Here is a 19,992-nt window from a genome sequence, read left to right as displayed (position 1 = left end):
TCATCTGCAATTTAACCAGTAAGCTCAGTAAGGCTCAAACCTGTAACTGAGTGAGTTATCCTAATGATATTAGCTGTTATTTTGAGTAAAATATCATTTGTTTCATTTGTTTGGAGATATTTTAGTCTGAAAAGGCATTGACACAGTAAAAAAACAGCGTGTGGATGGGTGGAGATATGGCTGGCATATAATTAACTTAATCAAACACCTGCTATCTTAGAGAAACTAAACCAGCATACAGCAAAAACAGGTCTTGTGTGGGATTTTCTATACTGTATACATCATTATTTTCACTCCTCTGAAAAACATAAATTGATAAATACTGTATAATGTTTTGGGATTAAGCAAACCATACAGAAAATAAAATCAGATATTAAACAAGAAGAAAAGAATTAAGCTTAATGATAAATTATTTGTCAAACTACAGTGTTTTTAGAGAGCTTGAGCAAACTAAGCTGCTGTCATGATTATCCTGGTTCATGCTGCTTGACATCAGCAGCTGGAGTCTGAGAGAGGACAATTGGTCATGCTCTCTCTGAGAGCGTAGATGGTGCTCTTTCCAGCACTGGCATTTGTTAGCTAATGTATCAGAGCTGGGGATCTGGTGCTTTCCTCTGATCCTGAGCACCCTGGCCACCCAGTGATGCTGCATCAACAGCAGTTGGAAAAAAAGAGTTGGTGGTTTTGTTGGTTTATGTTCTAAAAATCTAAGATCTATAAAATCTTATGGGGAAAAGAACTAAATCGGTTCTTTGTCGAACTCCAGTTTTTTTATGCACAATCAAGCCAAAGCTCGTGGGCATAAACAGGTGTATAGAAGATGTACGAAGAATCAACTGTACTACCTATAATGCGAGCTGAGGGAACGCCACCTTTGATTAATAACCCTATCTGCACTCAAGACAGCGAAGAGCCAGATTTGAACGAGCGAGTAACACCTGGCTTTCCAGGACCCCATCTGTAGCCTCTGTGAGGAGCAGTAGAACAGCAGCCTGCAGGGCTGAGGCTCGTCGGGTTCAGGAAGATGGACTACGCTCACAGGAGAGCTTATCTCATTTTCTCATTTGCAGGATTTGTTCGGTGTCTGTGTGGTAACCCTCTGTGTGTATGTGTGAGTGTGTGTGTTTGTGTGGTAGAGGATGCCAAGTAGTAGCTGTGTTACAAATAGTTTGGCAAGGGTGGAAACTAGATTAGGGGCCACGGTGATTTTTCACCTTTATTGCACTCTACTGTCTGAAAGATGAAGTGGGGGGTGTTGAGGAAGCTTAGCAGTACAGAAAGCTTATTGGTGGATGGTTTCCATCTTCTAGAGGAAGATATCACTTCTTCAGTTCTTCTTTCTTACTGTATTAAGCAAAGCATAGTACCTCAGTGGAGATGTAACGATGCGGCAGTAGATCATCACTCAATGTCCCTAATCTCTGTCAGAATCTGCTTTGGAATTTTTAATAACTTGGAACTTTTAAATTATTTTAAGTAATTTAAACTCCAAGTAAGCACAAGACTTTTAAGACTTTCCCTTCAAATATAGGCCAAAAAAACTGATTTTTGCTTAAGTGAAATCCTACAATACTCATTTTAAGACTTAAAAATAAATTTCTTACTCAATTTACAGATTTTTTACTTAATATTAGTATATATATCTTGATTAACATACAGCTCTGGAAAAAGTTAAGAGACACAATCAGTTTCTCTGATTATGCTAATTATATGTATATTTTGGACAAATGAACATTGTTGTTTGATTCTATAAACTACAGACAGCATTTCTGGCTGAAATAACAAAAAAGATGCAAAACTTTCAGACAACAAGTTTATATTCATAAAGTTTTAAGAGTTCATAAATCAATATTTGGTGGAATAACCCTGGTTTTTAATCACAGTTTTCATTTATCCTGCCATATTCTCCTCCACCAGTCTTACACACTGCTTTTGAATAACTTTATGCCACTCGTGGTGCAAAAATTCAAGCAGTTCAGTTTGGTTTGATGGCTTGTGATCATCCATCTTCCTCTTTATTATTTCCAGAGTTGGTAAAATCAAGCAGTTCAGCTTGGTTTGATGGTTTGTGATCATCCATCTTTCTCTTGATTATATTCTAGAGGTTTTCAATTGGTAAAATCAAAGAAGCTCATCATTTTTAAGTGGTCTTAAGAGTGTTTTCTTCCCCATAACAGTAACACATCACTCTCCTGCTGGTTGAGATGAAGCATTGTGGTCTTTGATTGTGTAGTGGGAACAGTGTGAATACCCGTCAGCCTCCTGATGGAAACTCCCTCACTGCACTATTTAGGTGCCACACGTTTGAGGGTCCTCCTTTGCTCAGCCGACAGTGATCTCTCTGAGCTGGGGGTCTTTTTCTCCTGGTGCCATTATTGATTTCTATCTGTGTGTGTGTTTGTGTGTGTGTGTCCACTGTCTTCAAGTGCTGAAAGGGCAGCACTGTTAACTGCTCTTCAGCTCGGGAAGGTCTTGGACTGCCGGAGCGGCTTGACCTGCTTTTTGTTGGCAGTGTATGTATGTGTGTATATATATGTGTGTGTGTATTTTAACACTCTTGGTGAAAAGCTAACCGCTGGCAGAGGAGACTCAGTGACAGCAGAGTGACTGATAGTTTTCACACCCTGGCTAATCAGAGGGGAGTTTTGGTTTTGCTCCTGGTGGTCCTGAGGTCGGCTAAAAATTGCTCCAGTGATTAAGTGGCTATGAAATATTGTGTATTAGACTATTGAAAATGCATGCTAAAGGTTCCATAAAGCGGGTTTTTCCAAAAGTTATTCAGTGGAAATTAAATAAATATCTATACAATATTTAGGCATTTTTAGAGCATTCATTTTGCAATCTGTTCCCCTATCCTAGCCATTTATTGGTTCTTATGAGTTGACTTATCGTAACTTAATTTCAAGATGGAGAAGCTTAGAAATGTACAGGGGTTGGACAATGAAACTGAAACACCTGGTTTTAGACCACAATAATTTATTGTGGTGACGGACAGTTCTGGTGGAAACAGGAGAGTTGAGGTGCACATTGAATTCTGCCGTGATTTGAGCAGCCGTTGTTTTATGTTTTTCGGATACAATCCGGGTTATCACCCGAACATCCCTTTCAGACAGCTTCCTCTTACAGCATCCACAGTTAATCCTGTTGGATGTGGTTGGTCCTTCTTGGTAGTATGCTGACATTACCCTGGATACCGTGGCTCTTGATACATCACAAATACTTGCTGTCTTGGTCACAGATGCGCCAGCAAGACGTGCACCAACAATTTGTCCTCTTTTGAACTCTGGTATGTCACCCATAATGTTGTTTGCATTGCAATATTTTGAGCGAAACTGTGCTCTTACCCTGCTAATTGAACCTTCACACTCTCAAATGCTCTTACTGGTGCAATAATGTGCAATTAATGAAGATTGGCCACCAGGCTGCTCCAATTTAGCCATGAAACCTCCCACACTAAAATGACAGGAGTTTCATTTTCATTGTCCAACCCCTGTATATGTGCACTTCCAAAGTTATCAGAGGCCTATTTTAAAAAAATGTTTATGTGAGAACTTATAATTGTCTTTTCACCCACTTTAAAAAATACATCTTTTCTCCTTTACGGCAGGTAGTTTTAAGCAAACAGCTCTGACACTTTGTCATCGTCTTTTTAATGGTATAGTTCTGGGGGAGAGATGATAAAAAAGATGAATAAAGACAGGAGGAGACAGAGACAGAGAGGAGATAAAGAGATGATGAGTGGTTCTATTGTCTCGTCTAAAGGGGATCATCTATTTCTTTTAGTCCAAACATGAGCCGGAATCACAGGGGTCTGAAACGGTCAATTTGTTTAACAGCTTTGAACACTGACCTACTAACTTCAGCTCACAGCCTGCAGTGCCTCCACAGAGCAGCCCACCATTAACATTCATTACCATTGATTACGTTCAGTAACAACCAGTATATACACAGTAATAACATACAGACAGGTCTCAGTAACACAGTTATTTTAAGCTAGGAGGTTGATATAGTATCCTAGATGGTTGCTTTAGTGTTTCTAACTAGTGTTTGCCAGCTGGTTGCTATGGAGTTGCTAGGTGGCTGCTGTGGTCTTGCTATTGCATATCTGTTGTTTGCTAAGATGTTACTAGATAATTACTGTCATATCCCTGGTCATTGCTATAGTGTTGCTAGGTGGTTGCTAAGGTGTTGCTAGGTGGTTGATAAGTCAAACTTCTTTAATTTAGCTTGAAAGCGAGTAGTTGATGTTTCTAATCACCCCTTTGTCTAAACCTGTGTAATTTAAATTATCTCATTAAACTTGCTTAGGTTGTTTCTTACAAGAGCATACGGAGCCCCTGAAGGGACATAGTGTTTTTTATTTACATAACATATTGCTAAGCACCACATACTAAGTGGTGAGTACCACATATTAAGTAGTGAACACCACATACTAAGTGTTAAGCACCAGATACTAAGTGGTGAGTACCATATACTAAGTGTTGAGCACCAGATACTAAGTGTTGAGCACCAGCTACTAGGTGGTGAGCACCACATATAAAGTAGTGAACACCAGATACTAAGTAGTAGACACCAGATACTAAGTGGTGAGTACCATATACTAAGTGTTGAGCACCAGATACTAAGTGTTGAGCACCAGCTACTAGGTGGTGAGCACCACATATAAAGTAGTGAACACCACATACTAAGTGGTAGACACCAGCTACTAAGTGATGAGCACCAGCTACTAAGTAGTGAGCACCACATACTAAGTGGAGAGCAACACATAGTAAGTGGTGAGCACCAGATACTAAGTGGTGAGCACTGCATACTTAGTGGTAAGCACCAGATACTAAGTGATGAGCACCATATATTAAATGGTGTGCAACAGCTACTAAGTGATGAGCACCGCATACTAAGTGGTGAGCACCACATTATAAGTGGTGAGCACCACACTACTCAGAACTAAGAAAAAAAAAAATGAAAATAAATTAATTACAGATAAATATAATGGTTGAACTACACAATGTTTTTTTCTATAATATATATATATATATATATATATATATATATATATATATATATATATATATATACATATATAAATATAGTATAATATATAGTAGAAGAAACATCATGTAGTTCAACCATTATATTTATCTGTAATTAATTTTTTTTCTTAATTTTTTTTCTCAGTTCTAAGAATATATATATGTATATATATGTATATATATATATATATATATATAGTGTTTTTTTCAGTACACTGTATTTTTGGTTATTAATTTCTCCTCCATTAGGGTGTAGCTGTTGTCCGGCCTGGTCTGGTCCGGGTCAGGCCTGGTGCCCAACCTCCTGGGGTCACTGCCAGGCCTTTCCTGGAGAGGAAAGCTGTGTTTACAGGAAATGCAGGACAGGGGTGTGTGGAGACGAGGTCAGCGGGATGGGGTGGAGCAGGCAATACCGAACCCCCCCAGACTCCCCTGCGGCCCTCCACAATAAGGCGAGGCGTGGTGCGGTCAGGAAAACCTGCCCACTGCAAAGATGTTGTTGTTGTCATGGTTCCCAGTCCTCTCTGTGTTTAAAGTTTTATTACATCACATTAGAAACAGAGACAGGCAGTGGCTGCTGGAATAATATTGGCGGCGTCTTATATATACAGTATGTATGCTACTAATCTGTACACAGACTGGTTCTTACATCACAATTACAGTTAAAAACAAAACAGCAGGAGATTGCGGAGTCGAATCCTGGTTATGCTGCTTGCCATCCGCTGCTGGAGCCCTGAGAGAGCACAATTGAGAGCCTTGCTCTCTCTGGGTGGGTACAGTAGATGATACTCTACAGTAGATTGTGCTCTTTCCCCTCATCACTCCTAGGGTAATGTCGATCAGCACAAGGCGTCTGTGAGCTGATGTATAGGGACTGAGTCGCTGCGCTTTCCTCCAAACATGCTTGCTATTTAGCAATGCTGCATCAGCAGCAGTTTAAAAAGTAGATGACTTTTCTGATAATTTTCGGTGGGTGACCTCACATGTGTCAGAGGACTTGCAAAATTGGTTGAAAAATTAAAAGAAAAGAATGGAAAAAAAAATCTGAATATAATGTATAGTTATTGTTAGGCTAGGGACAAGTATTTTTTTATATATATAGTATATATTTTTTCTTTTTTATTATTATTTAAGAAAGTCAGTAACCTGCTGCAACCTGAATGAGTGTATATTTGTAAAAAATATACTATTTTTCGCCATCTACCGCCCCTAAGAGCGTTTGAGGCTTTATTAGTTATTTCTTACTCACATTATTTGCTTTCTATTGTTTTTTTAGAATGTAGACTGCAGGCAGGAGACTCTTTTTTTTAAAAGCCACGCTGTTTGGATAAATGCAGTATGTGATTTAACATAGTCCATAGTGCAGATGTGCTTTTGAATTGTGTGCTGATAACAAATTGGAGCACTTAAAAAGTCAAATTGGGAGGTGAGTCAGTTTTTTTTTTAAATAAAAGATCGATACAACATACTGATAATGTATCTTAAAAGAAAATGATACAATATATTGCAATATCTTAATTTTCTCCCACCCGTAGTATATAATTAAGTATTAATAGACAAGAGGAAGTACTAAAACATATAACAATATTACACGTTATAGCACAAACCATAAGTGTATTAGTGCGATTACACCACAGTTCCATTATCACTGTTTATTGAAAGATTTTGAATTAAAAAGGACAAGAAAATACGATCTGTTTGGTTATAAACACTACAGAAGTTAAAATAGTTCCATTGCTGCTCTGTTTGTAGCTGTGCTGTTTGGCTTGTAAGCGCTGCATCATTGCAAGGCTACCTGTATGTGGCGGAGTAATATACACGGAGAGCTTCGATTACAGTGCATTACCGGCTGATAATGGCACTCATAAAACACCTCTCAGCCAATCACATTGCAGGGTCGGAACTAACTGTGGTATATTCAGTCCATTAATAGATTTTTCCAGTAATTAATGTTGAGGTCATTTTTTCCAGCTGAAAAAAAATTTGGATGTGTACATATGACATAAGCTCATATAGAATGTTTCGGTGAAATTGTTTAGCCTGGCTGTGAATGTTGTATATATGAGTCCAATTGAGTCGCTTACTCAGTCTTAAGTAATTTGAGCAACTAAACATTGTATTATGTGGGAAGGGAGTGACCCATCACACACAAACACACACACACACACAGTGGACAATCCTTCTTATCACAAAAAAACAGAGGCATGGTCAGACAAACCAATACACTGACTGCCATTCTGATGGAGTGGGAACTGGACAGCTTTTCCACTCTATCTGTTGTACAAAACATCTGTCTTTCTTCCACTCTCTCATTCAGAACTTCTGTCCTTTCTGATTACACTGTCCACCAGACGTTTGGGAAACTGCAGCTGTTCCTAATGTTAAATTTCTTGTTTTGCTGCACACTTATTGCCAAAAAAATATGATTTCTGAACTCAGCATGAAGTTATGTCTCAGATATGGTATATACGTAAATAATTACCGATGTGGTCTGATTAGATACTAGGTCTTGCCACAAGAGGGCATAAGTGAGGGCTCTCAGTGGCTACTTTTGGGTAGAGTACCTCCTGGTGAGAGACTTAACATGCTTCTACGTAGCGACGCACTGCTCCTGCTGCTGGTGTTGCTGGTGATGATCTGGGGAGCCATCGCATACGATAGTCTGTCACCCCTATTAGTGACTTTTCTGATTTTTTTGTAGCAGGATAATGCTCGTCCACACACAGCAAGAGTTTCCAGGACTTTCTCTTTATCTTTATCAGATTGCATCACATCCCTGGCCTGCCTGGTTACTAGATTTATTGATTTTTTTAAATAGATTCAAGCATTTATAAGATCAGCTGGGATGCCAAGTTGAGCAAACTGCAAGTGTTTTTGTGTTTTTGCAGCTGCAACATCTGTGGGTAAATGTGCCTACATACATTACAAACACCCTCACCTCACCTTGTATCCATGCTAGATGGCCTGATGGAGTAATAGAGCATCTTTTTTTTTTTTTTTTTTATAATTTTATTTCTAATTTTTCCCATTTTCTCCCCAATTTACACGGCCAATTACCCAACCCATTCATTAGGACTCCCCCTATCACTAGTGATACCTCAACACACCAGGAGGGTGAAGACTAACACATGCTTCCTCCGATACATGTGAAGTCAGCCACCGCTTCTTTTCGAGCTGCTGCTGATGCAGCATTACCGAGCAGCCAGCGCGCTTGGAAAGCACAGCGGCTCGGCTCTGGTACATCAGCTCACAGACGCCCTGTGCTGCAGACATCACCGTAGGAGTGATGTGGGGAAAGAGCGCCATCTACCCACCCAGAGGGAGCCGGGCCAATTTTGCTCCCTCTAACGCCGGCAGCTTGATGGCAAAGCTGCATTAGCTGGGGTTCGAACCGGCGACCTCCTGCTCATAGTGGCAGCGCTTTAGACCGCTGGACCACTCGGCGCCCCAGCATCTTTTTTCAATTATTTTAATTAGCAGTTTTGCCAATACATTAACATTTAAGGTATTTATCAGATGCCTTTATCCAGAGCAACATACAACAGTGCTTTGTTGTTTACTTCAAAATATCCATAGCTAGTTTGTAAAGACAAGGATCAAGAAATACACAAAGCCTAATAAGGTTTTGAACCCTAGGAAAGTTTTTTTTTTAGATTAGTTTACGAATTCTTTGAGAAGTTCGTTCCACCACCTTGGTCCTAACCCAGAGAGAAGTCGGTATGTTTGTTTTCTGTGGGTTTTAAGGGATGGTGGGTTGAGCTGGGCCAGACTGGAAGCTCTAAGAGCTTTTGGTACAGATCTGGCTTTGACCATTGCCATCAAGTAGGAAGGAGCTGGTTTGTTTTTGGCTTTGTAGGCTAATAATAATAGAATAGATACTTTTACTTAACTTAACTTAATATTTTGTTTATTAAAGTTTATTCCATTCCAGCAACTTCAACTTTATCCTTCATTTTGAAAGAAATAATAATAAATAATTGGCCAGGCGTCCCAACACTTTTGCCCAGTTATTGTAACTTGTACCTTATCTTCTTCAAAGCTTCTTGGATCCGTCCTCATTACTCTTCTCCAACCCTCACCCATCAACATTTTAAATTTCCTGCGTTATGTTAAATGAAGTCTCGTAATGAAGCGATTCCAGCAACGCTTATCTTCGGTAATAGCGCTCCATTCATGGAAGGGGGTAGAGGGATGGAGAGAAGAAGATGAGAGCAGTTTCTAAGGCATATGTTAACATTCAATATCAATTGAATTACATATTACAGGGCTTCACAAAAGGCAGCAGACAGAGGAACATATACACAGGGCTGTTATAGTGTTGGGGGCCATTGTGCTGCGGCAGTAATTTTGCGCTGTAAATTTAGCTCTGGGGTGTTTTAAAGGCAGGAGCTCAGGGAAGAAGCACTTTTCCCCATAATTGCCTCTCCTAATGATGATGTTAAGAGCAGAGGAGGTGGAGGGAGATTATGTAGAATGAGGAAGTTTAATGTATATTGGGATAGAGAGAAATGTGTGTTTGCGTTCGGAGAGGTTTTTAGCAGAAATGGAAATATTGAGTGTTCTGAATTAGCATCAGTTGGGTTAATCTGTCATGCCCGGTTTACAGATACAATAAAAGAAAAAGAGAGAGAGAAAGAGAACGAGAGAGAGAAAGAGAGGAATGTTGAGTTAGATCTTATCCTAATGTGATTTAGGTTATGAGGCATCCAAATGAACTTCTCTGCATCCCTCATTTATCTGGAAATCTGGGAGTGAGTAAGTAGTAATGTACTCTTGTATGCCTGAACATGTGGCTAATGTGTTTGTGTGTGTGTGTGTGTGTGTGTGTGTAGCTTACTGTGACCTTGTGAGAAATGAAAGTGAGGCACAGCTGGGCACCTTTATGACCCTTTGTACACAGGAGACAGGAGATGAGTCTGAGACAGATGCACACACACACACACACACACGCACACACACACATACCAGACACATTTTTTTCCTATCCTAGTTGAGTAATGCCTTGTCTTAATCTAAACCTTACCATACTATCCCCTACATCATACCCTAAACTTGTGGTGCAGTGGATAACACCATTACCTACCAGTGAGCGCCAATATTATGTGGGAGACTGGGGTTCAGTTCCTGGCCTGGGTGACTGAATGTTGTGCTACACCAATTAGAGTCCTTGGGCAAGACTCATAACAGATGCCCGGATAAGTTGAATTTACTTTAAAAAATAATTGAGGTGACCAGTTGCCTTAAAAAAGTTAAGTAATGGGGAATGAAAACTTAAGTAAGCATAACTTACAACATCAAGTTATTACAACTAAAGGGGAAGCTGATTTAACTTTTTTATTTTTGTTATACTGTAAGACCGGATAAGTTGAGTTTACTTAACCTTTTTAAGGCAGCCAGTTTGCTAAAAAAAAGTTTAAGTAACAGGTAACGAAAACTTAAGTTAGCATAGCTTAGAACATCAAGTTTTAATTACAGCTATAGGGAAACTTGATTTATTTCTAAGGTAGCCCAGGGGGAATCACTACACACTGATGGTGAGTGTCTGTCAGAAACTGTTGGACGCACCCAGTATGCAAATAGATTGTCACAGAAGCCAATGGAAAAGAAGCTGTTAATGGCAACAGTCTAAACTCAGTTATTATCAGTTGGTTCAACTCAAAGATCTCAGTTTGATTGAACAGTAAATGTGCCCACAAATGTTCAACTAACTCAAAATAGATGAGTATTGTTTAGAAATATCTGATTTTATGTAAAACCAAAAAATCATTTGAGTTCAAACAACATACGGGTTTACAGTGTGGATAAGAGTGTCAGCTTAATGCCATAAATGTAGCTGTAAACTCAACACACATATACTCACACACACACACACACTACTAGCAGTGTGTTAAATACATTAACACTCTGCTCACAGAAGTTCCTCATATATGATGGATCTGTGTGTGTGAATGTACAGTAGTATGTTTCAGCGAGTGTGTGTGTGTGTGTATGAGGGTGTGTACCGCCTGTTCCTGTACGTGTTTGTGCACAGAGTGTTCTCATATGCTTCCTGTGTGTGTGTGTGTGTGTGTGCGTGAGTGTGCGTGAGTGTGTGTGTCACAAGACAGCTGATTTATGTCACTTTATGTGTTTTTATGAATTGATTTGTTGCAGTAAAGCGTTAAGGCAGCATTTGCGTAAATTACATATTTATTGAAAGTGTGATCTCAGCCTGTGTTCTCACTATATTTAGCCTCAGGTCTCGACTTTTGTGTCTTAATCTCAGTCTGGATCTTATTTTTGACTTGGTCTTGAATTGGCATCAGCTTTGACTCAGTTGTGATTTGTAATACACTGGAAAGTAAAACAGAAATAAAGAAATAAAAAAACAAAAAAACAAAAGACATACACTATATGTCATAATATTTGTGGACACTGCCTCTAAATTAGTTCAATTATATTTTACTTTAATCTGAACCACTGCTGATACACATTTACAGAATGCTCACACACACAGAAGTATCACCAATACAATTGGTCTCTTTAAAAACTGATGGAAACATTGATGATGGTAATTTTTAAACTATTGGCATCATGCTTGATGCCAGGCTTGGTCTGACTCAGGGGTGTCCAAACTACGGCCCGCGGGCCGCTCCAAAAAAAGGTAACGAGCCGCAAATGGCCCGCGGGCCGTAGTTTGGACACCCCTGAGTCAGACCAAGCCTGGCATCAAGCATGATGCCAATAGTTAAGGTATTAGGTATTTTAGAAATAGAATGAAAGTTGGCCCACTGTTAAACAGGTTTTTATAATGTGAGACTCAAAGTTTGAACGCTAGGTGTCAGAAAGAGTCTAAAAGAGGAGATAGTGCGCAGTTGTAGCGCAGAAAATGGGCCAAAGAGTCTAAAAGCGGAGAGAGTGTTCAGTTGTAGCGCAGAAAAAAAAGGGCCAAAGAGTCTAAAAGTGGCGAGAATGTTCAGTTGTAGCGCAGAAAAAGGGCAAAAGAGTCTTGTAATTTGCCGTAATTTGAAAAATCTTAGTTTACACAACACTGTCAAAGATAGATAAAGATAGTAAGTCAAGTAAAATGGTGTGTCAATGAAAGTAATCAGGAAAATGTATTATTTAAAGTGGTATATTTCATTATTTGTTTTATTACAGAGTCTGTGGCCCGTGACTTCAAATACATTTCTCCTTCTGGCCCCCAACAAAAAAAGTTTGGACACCCCTGCTCTAACTAATGTGAATGGTGCTCCATTCAGTACTTTTGTTTGGGAAGTTGGGGGTCACTGAATGCAATCAAATCCTTGCAGCAATGTTCCAAAATGAGGAGATATGGTTCTCTTTCCTAGTGTTTAATAAAGTAAAAAAATCAGTTTCTCTGATTTTGCTATTTATAGGTTTATGTTTGAGTAAAATTAAATTTTTTGTTTTATTCTATAAACTACAGACAATTTTTCTCCCAAATTCCAAATTAAAATATTGTATCATAATAGACCTCAAATAATGCAAAGAAAACAAGTTGATATTCATAAAGTTTTAGATTTCAGAAATATTTGGTGGAATAACCCTGGTTTTAATCACAGTTTTTATGCATCTTGGCATGTTCTCCTCCACCAGTCTTACACACTGCTTTTGAATACTTTTATGCCAATCACTCCTGGTGCAAAAATTCTTCAGCTTGGTTTGATGGCTTGTAACCATCCATCTTTCTTTTGATTATGTTATAGAGGTTTTCAATTTGGTAAAATCAAAGAAACTCATCATTTTTAAGTGGTCTCTTATTTTTTCCACATCAATTTACATACATGCTGTCCCATAACTTTTGGCACATCAGTACATATATATATGCATGGTGCATTGTCTGTTTGAAGAATCTCAGCATGTCCGTTCCTCAGGCTGCGTCTGTCTCGCTTCTCTGAGTGCCAAGTGCCAACCGTACGACTGTAGAGTTCACTCTCACCCCCAACCGCTAATGCCTTCACAATCTGGCCCCAGCCATGCGTGTTACTACTGTAAGCAGCGGAGGGGCTGAGGAGAGAAAATTATGCACAACAGGGCTCATCCAAATGAGGAGAGGGAATACTCTTCTCCTCCGCAAAGTGTAATTTCTGCTCCGTTAGACGTCGTGGAGCTGCAGAATCTGAAGAGTCCTCTTTAGAGACCCTCTGCTCGGGTCTGTACACGGATGCCGACGGTCTCAGAGTTTGTAATAAGCTAACGCTCGAGGTGTGTGGTCTCCAAGCTGTTGGAGTGAGATGCTATCCGGTCAATTAGCTTAGCGAACAGTAGGGGTTGTAACAGTTTTGTCCCTCTTTGAAAGTCATTTGAAATCGTCAGTCGGAGACAGTCTGGGATTTAGCTTCTCACTTGAGTTGATAATAGCGATAGTGTAGAGATACTGTAGCAAAGGCTCCAAATTAAATATTTAGCTTTTCATTAAAATTAGACCCTTTTTTCACCATTAAATACATTTTATAGCCTAAATGTTTTTGTCTTGCTTTTTAAAGAAAAAAAAAAAACTCTTTTCAAATGTTAATTAAAAATAATTACACTGACATGGTGGTGATGTGTAAGTGTAAGGGTAAGGGCTCAGCAGTGACCAAATGTAATGATCTTCCAAAGACAGGACCAACATATACAGCTCTGGAAAAAAATAAGAGACCACTTAAAAATGATAAGTTTCTTTGATTTTACCAAATTGAAAACCTCTGGAATATAATCAAGAGGAAGATGGATGATCGCAAGCCATCAAAGAAAGCTGAACTGTTTAAGTTTTTGCACCAGGAGCCGCATAAAGTTATTCAAAAGCAGTGTGTAAGACTGGTGGAGAAGAACATGCCAACTTGTATGAAAAAACTGTGATTAAAAAAACAGGGTTATTCCACCAAATATTGATTTCTGAACTCTTAAAACTCTTGATGAATATGAGCGTGTTTTCTTTGTATTATTTGAGGTCTGAAAGCTCTGCATCTTTTTTGTTATATCAGCCCTTTCTCATTTTCTTTAAATAAATGCTTTTGGGAGAAATGTTGTCCATAGTTTATTGAATAAAACAACAATGTTAATTTTACTCAAACATATACCTATAAATAGCAAAATTTGAGAAACCGATTCAGAAACTGAAGTGGTCTCTTCTTTTTTACAGACCGGTAGATGGTGGTGCTACTCAGGAGGCCTTTTCCAGAGTGAATAACATTTTTAAAAAAATTTTAACAGCAGAATAATTTTCATTTTATCTTGTTAAGTTGCTTTTCTCTTGTTCTCTCCTCTTCTAGTGCCTACACAGAGCCTTTCCCTGTGTGCCAGGCTCCTGCATCTCACTCCGCTGATGAAGACCACGGACGAACATCTGAAGAGGAAGAAGGTTGTGGTGATATCTCCTTTGACAGACAGGTCAGTCACATCCGCCAACTCTATAGAGTACTCTACTCCATATTATTTTCCTTAAATACCCTATATTACCCTATACTACTCTATACTATACTCACTATTCTACCTTATACTACCCTATACTTACTTATACTGCCTATACTACCATTTCATACATATCATACAATACAATAGAATATACTCCCTTTACTACCCAATACTATTCTGTACTACCCTATACTTTCTATGCTCCTGATTCTTTTATATACTCCTTATTTTACCCTATACCCTCTATATTATTCTATACTGCCATATAGTATACTATACTTTCTTTACGTCTCTATAATATCCTACAGTTACTATACTTACTATTCTACCTTATGCTACTCTGTATCTATATATACTGCCTATACTACCATATTATACATATCATAAAATACACTACTCTGTACAATCCATTGACTTTACTCTCTGTTCTACTGTAAACTAATCTATACTACCCTATAGTACCCTATACTGTTCTATACTACCCTTTAGTTCCTATACTCCCTCTTCTTTTATATAGTCCCTATTTTACCCTATACCCTCTATATTATTCTAAATTACCACATAGTATACTAGACTCCCTATTCTTTTCTATACTCCCTATTCAACCCTATACCCCCAATACTGCTCTATACTATTCGATAGTAAACTATACCAACTATTCTACCTCATACTGCTACCCTATATCTTCTTATATTTCAATAGTATACCCTATACCATCTTATGGTGCTCATAGTACTCTGCAATACATTATGGTACCATTTCCAACCAGATACCATACTCTGTATATTATATAATACACTATACTACTCTATACAACCTTATACTCCTCTATACTGACTAGTCTACACGTGGATACTTTAGCCTGAATTGGGAACTGCTCTCTTGAAAGGTACACAACACCAATGGCAAAAAAGGACTGTCAATAACTATAAAAATAACTCTGTTAAAAGCCGTCTCAGTTAAATCTCTCTATTATGTTTATTTCAATGTTATTCTAATCATGGTAGCCTACAACACCAACTATATAACTGCTCCACAACTGTAGTTGATGGAAACCATTGTCAAACATCAGGTGTGAAACCCCTTCACCAGTTCTTGAAATGTGTGTGTAGAGTAATGTTGGGTGTCTCTGTGTTTCAAGGGTCTGAACTTGTAATCAAATTCTTGTCCACCAGCTCAGACAAAAACAAGGAGCCTCCCTCTGTAAGTGGAATTCCCTGTGTGTGCACTTTTCTGTCAGGTTCAGATTCATATTTCTCCCGACGGCCATTTTCCAGGCGCGGAGACAGTGGCACCCCACCCGTTCCCTCTGCCCCCGCGCTATCAGCCCGGCCCTGGCCTTCTGACGCACGCTTCCTTGTTTTCTTCGTCTTTAAAAAGAAAAGAAAATCAGGGGCTGAGAATACTGGAGCCCAACCCAAGAGCTCGTATCGGCCCGATAGTAAGAGCTGCAGACACTGAAATGATAGTCAGCAGTTAGTAATGCTTAGTTAGATAGAAAGTAATACATTATAAACTTATTTTTATTGGACTATGAGGCACGCATAAAAAAATTATTTAATTTTCCCAAAAATTGACAGTGCACCTTATAATCTGGTTTGCATTATGTGTGAATTCTACCAGTCAGGTCATAAGGAGCAGTAAAGCCACTGCGTTGAAGTATAGCATTATAAGCATTAGCATTAGCCGCTAATCATAGCACTAGCCATTCAGAGGCAAATATATCTGACTGTAGTCTGTGTGTTTGCCAGGTTAAAACAGGCTACGTGGGATAAACCTGTAGCTAAAAGCGCCCTGGGATAACGGAACACGTAAGATTCCTCATGTTTAGTGCTGTCGGGCAGCATTTACTTCCCTTTAGCGCTGCAGTTAGCAGCAAATGCTAATGCTGCTGCACCCAGCCTTAGTGCTGGAGAAACTTTACTTCATCCAGTGCGCCTTATGAATGAAAATAGACCAGAAAATAGACGTTCATTGATAGTGCGCCTTATAATCAGGTGCACCTTATAGTCTGAAAAGTATTATATATTGAATAAACCCACAATCAGCAATAACATTAGCACCAAAAAAGAGGCAGTGGCTGATTTCACATGTGTCGGTGGAGGCATGTGCTAGTCTTAACCCACCTTGTGTTGTGGCATCACCAGTGATAATGGATATACAGCTGAGTAGTGGCCCAATTGGCCTAGCTAAATTGGGAAATGTGGAATTTTTTTTTTATGGATACAACAACATTTTCGGAATTGTATTTGACTCAAATCAATCAAATTCAAAATCTAAACAAATATTTTCAGATATATCATCTACTGGTCAAAGGTTTAGACACATCGCTCACATTAGTGACTGCTAATACTTTGATTGAAGGAGCTAAAGGTACCAGTCGCTAAAACAAACTGCCTTGACCTCCTAAATATAGCTATTTAACACCGGCACATGCATCAGCCTGGCTGTGGTTAGCTTGCAAATCAATGGGCGCTTTGTACTCGTCGTGAACGCGGCTCCCTCATCCATAATGCATCCTCCGGCAAAGCCGCGCAGTTTGGAAAAGCTTTCACGTTTATGTTGCGCTTTAATGAAATAATCAGTCTTCTTCTGACAGGGGTCGGATAAAAAAAAAAAATCAGATCAGTGTGTTTCTTTTCTCTCTCTCTCTCTCTCTCTCTCTCTCTCTCTATCTTTCTCTCTCTCCGAGTCTCTCTGTCTGATGTCTCTGTCTCTCACTCTTTCAATCTGTCTTGCTCTGTACGAGTGTGTGTATGTGTGTGTGTGTGTTTTTTATGGTGTTTAGCAATGTTTAGCATGCTGAAACCTTTTAAACATTACTTCACCTCCTTTATCTCTCTCTCTCTCTCTCTCTCTCTATTTCTCACAGATTGATGGCAGATCCAGAGCCTACTACGTAGCCAAAGAGCTGCTGGATTCTGAGAAAGAGTAAGTGTGTTTGTGTGTGATTGTGTGTTTGACCACTTTGGCCAAGACTATATCGATCAATATTAAGAATAAAACACTCTACAATCTACTTATCAAACCTGCTTCTTTGTGGCAATCAAGCTTATCATATTTAGAACCAGTCAAATGTTTGAACAAACCTTAAATGAGTGTGTATTATTATTATTTTAACATGTCCTGCATTGTAGATTAATACTAAATCCATCCAAACTATAAAAAAAAAAAACATATGGAATTAGTCAACTGGAATTCAGGCTTTCAGTTAACAGCTGTTCTGAACTCTTGTCAGGGGTTAATAACTTGAATTTCTTGTCTCTTAATGTGTTTATATGGAGTTATATGGATACAGTGAATAACTCTATTGGAGTAATGTTCTAATCCATATTATGAAGCAAGAACTACTCAACTAAGTATAGAAAAAAATGACTTTAAGAAATGAGGGTCAGTCAGTTTGAAAATTTTGCAAGAACTTTAAAAGTATTGCTATCGCTATGATGAAACTGGCACTCATCAGGACCGCCCCAGGAATAGAAAAACAAGAATTACCTATGCTGCAAACAAAGGATCATCAAAGTTCAATGAGTTAATCAGAGAAACCACGTGTTAAAGAGCCACTAAACCCTAAACCATATTTTTTCTATTAATACATGAAATGTGTTCTTTTAAAATAATGAAACCTACCAGACATTCTTAAATTTTAAAACGTTTCTTAAGCTTTTAATAACACTTCTTTTTGTGGTAATTTACGCCCCCTCCCTTGACCTACAATCATCTGGGTCTCAACGCTATCAGAGTCACACTACTCAGCCCAATCAGCTCTCCTTTCTGCCCCACCCCTAAACCCATACATCACCCAGTGCCCTTCCAAACTAGGCACACTACTCAGCTCAATCAACTCTCCCTTCTGCCCCACCCTTAAACCCATACATCACCCACTGCCCCTCCCAAACTAGCTAGTGTTTCTTTTAAGATGAGACACGATTTGTAGCCGCCATTTTTTTGGCAAGAGACGGACCAATAAATAAGCGATAAACAACAAATCAGGTTAAGATTTTCACAGTAATACGCAAACTGTGTTTTATGTGTGTTAATGTAGACTTTTTTTCCTCACTGTCCTCTAACTATAGAGAGAGTTAATGCTTGTCTTGGTTTGGGGGGTGTACTATTGCATATTAAGTATGTGTTATTATAATGTATTCTGAAGCCCCTTCCTCATCCACACCCCCAACCTCCTCTTCCTCTTTCCATATTCATAGCAGGTCCCTCAAAGACACAACTGACAGCTTATTACTGGCCTGTCCACGCCAACATATTACATTTCAGAAACGCACCAATGGATTGTTAAAGAAAGGCTTCAGCACTTTCGAAATAAATATTGACTTTTCTTATTAGCGCAGTACTGTCACTCCGAGCTGCAGTGTAGTAGCAGTTTAGTCATTTTATACAACTTGGAATTTGTAAATTAAATGATTTTATAGTAATTGCATAATTATTAGTGCTGTCAAAGTTAAAGCGTTAACACAAAGGTTTATTTTGGAATCAGTAACGCTATTATTTCACCAATTTGACCCCAACTTCCGACGTAATCTGCCCAACGCGCAGATTTTAGTCTTGGTCCGGTTTCAAACAAACTTTGGAGCGGTTCGCTTGTGGTGAAAACGTGATCTGGTCTTGATCCGACACAGCTATCAAATATACTCCTTTTTAATTGAGATGCATGCGCTGCATGTCCCATTAAAAACACTGTTTATTAAAGCACAGCGGCAAACAAAGGGATAAAATTCTCCAAATAAATGAACTCATCAATTGATCTAGACCATAGAAACCAGCTACAGGTGTGAAAACGCCCTTTTTTTACTCAGCACATTAAGTTTTATTACAGAAATCCTTATAACCAAGCTAAACTGCTTGAAGTTTTGCACCAGGAGTGGCATAAAGTTATCCAAAAGCAGTGTGTAAGACTGGCGGAGGAGAACATGAAAAGATGCATGAAAACTGTGATTAAAAACCAGGGTTATTCCACCAAATATTGATTTCTGAACTCTTAAAACTTTATGAATATGAACTTGTTTTCTTTGCATTATTTGAGGTCTGAAAGCTATTTTTAATTTTCTGTATATAAATGCTTTAAATTACATATTTTTATTTGTAATTTGGCAGAAATGTTGTCCGTAGTTTATAGAATAAAACAACAATGTTCATTTTACTCAACATATACCTATAAATAGGAAAATCAGAGAAACGACTTAATTTTTACTCTGATTTAATTTCTTCTACAGTATCTTTAATATTTTTATTTTTCATTTAATTTTTTAGGCATCTGAAGACACTGAAACTACTTCATGAGGTATGTAGAGCATATTATTTTTTACATTTTTTGTGGGGTTTTTTCAGTCTATAATGAAAAAGAAAATGCTCATGGGGGACATTGATGTTAATAGAGTCAACCACTTTCCCTCTATACCACTTTACTATTTATGTGTTATATGCGCTAATTTCTTTTGCCAGCAAGGGACTTCATGTTGACATAACTCTCTGAATATTGTTTTGCTCTTTATAGCTCAGATGGTAATGATATTGACAGTGAAAGGTACAGCTGAGCAACTTAAAGCTC

At 38.6% G+C, this 19,992-nt stretch overlaps 1 protein-coding gene across 3 annotated transcripts in view; it reads left to right on the top strand.

Annotated features, from left to right (window-relative positions):
- fgd5a (FYVE, RhoGEF and PH domain containing 5a) overlaps positions 1-19,992 on the top strand; it is a 61,462-nt gene that overhangs the window by 7,569 nt on the left and 33,901 nt on the right. For all 3 annotated transcript variants that reach the window (XM_022682792.2, XM_007228716.4, XM_007228715.4), the window contains exons 3-5: positions 14,288-14,405; positions 17,302-17,360; positions 19,695-19,725. In XM_022682792.2, coding sequence (XP_022538513.2) covers positions 14,288-14,405; positions 17,302-17,360; positions 19,695-19,725 — 208 coding nt within the window. The remainder of the gene's footprint in view (positions 1-14,287; positions 14,406-17,301; positions 17,361-19,694; positions 19,726-19,992) is intronic.

Source organism: Astyanax mexicanus, chromosome 24, assembly GCF_023375975.1.
Source record: "Astyanax mexicanus isolate ESR-SI-001 chromosome 24, AstMex3_surface, whole genome shotgun sequence".
NCBI classification, from domain to species: Eukaryota; Metazoa; Chordata; class Actinopteri; order Characiformes; family Acestrorhamphidae; genus Astyanax; species Astyanax mexicanus.
The sequence above is the reverse complement of the archived record's forward strand: the minus strand, read 5'-3'. Positions and strand labels throughout refer to the sequence as shown.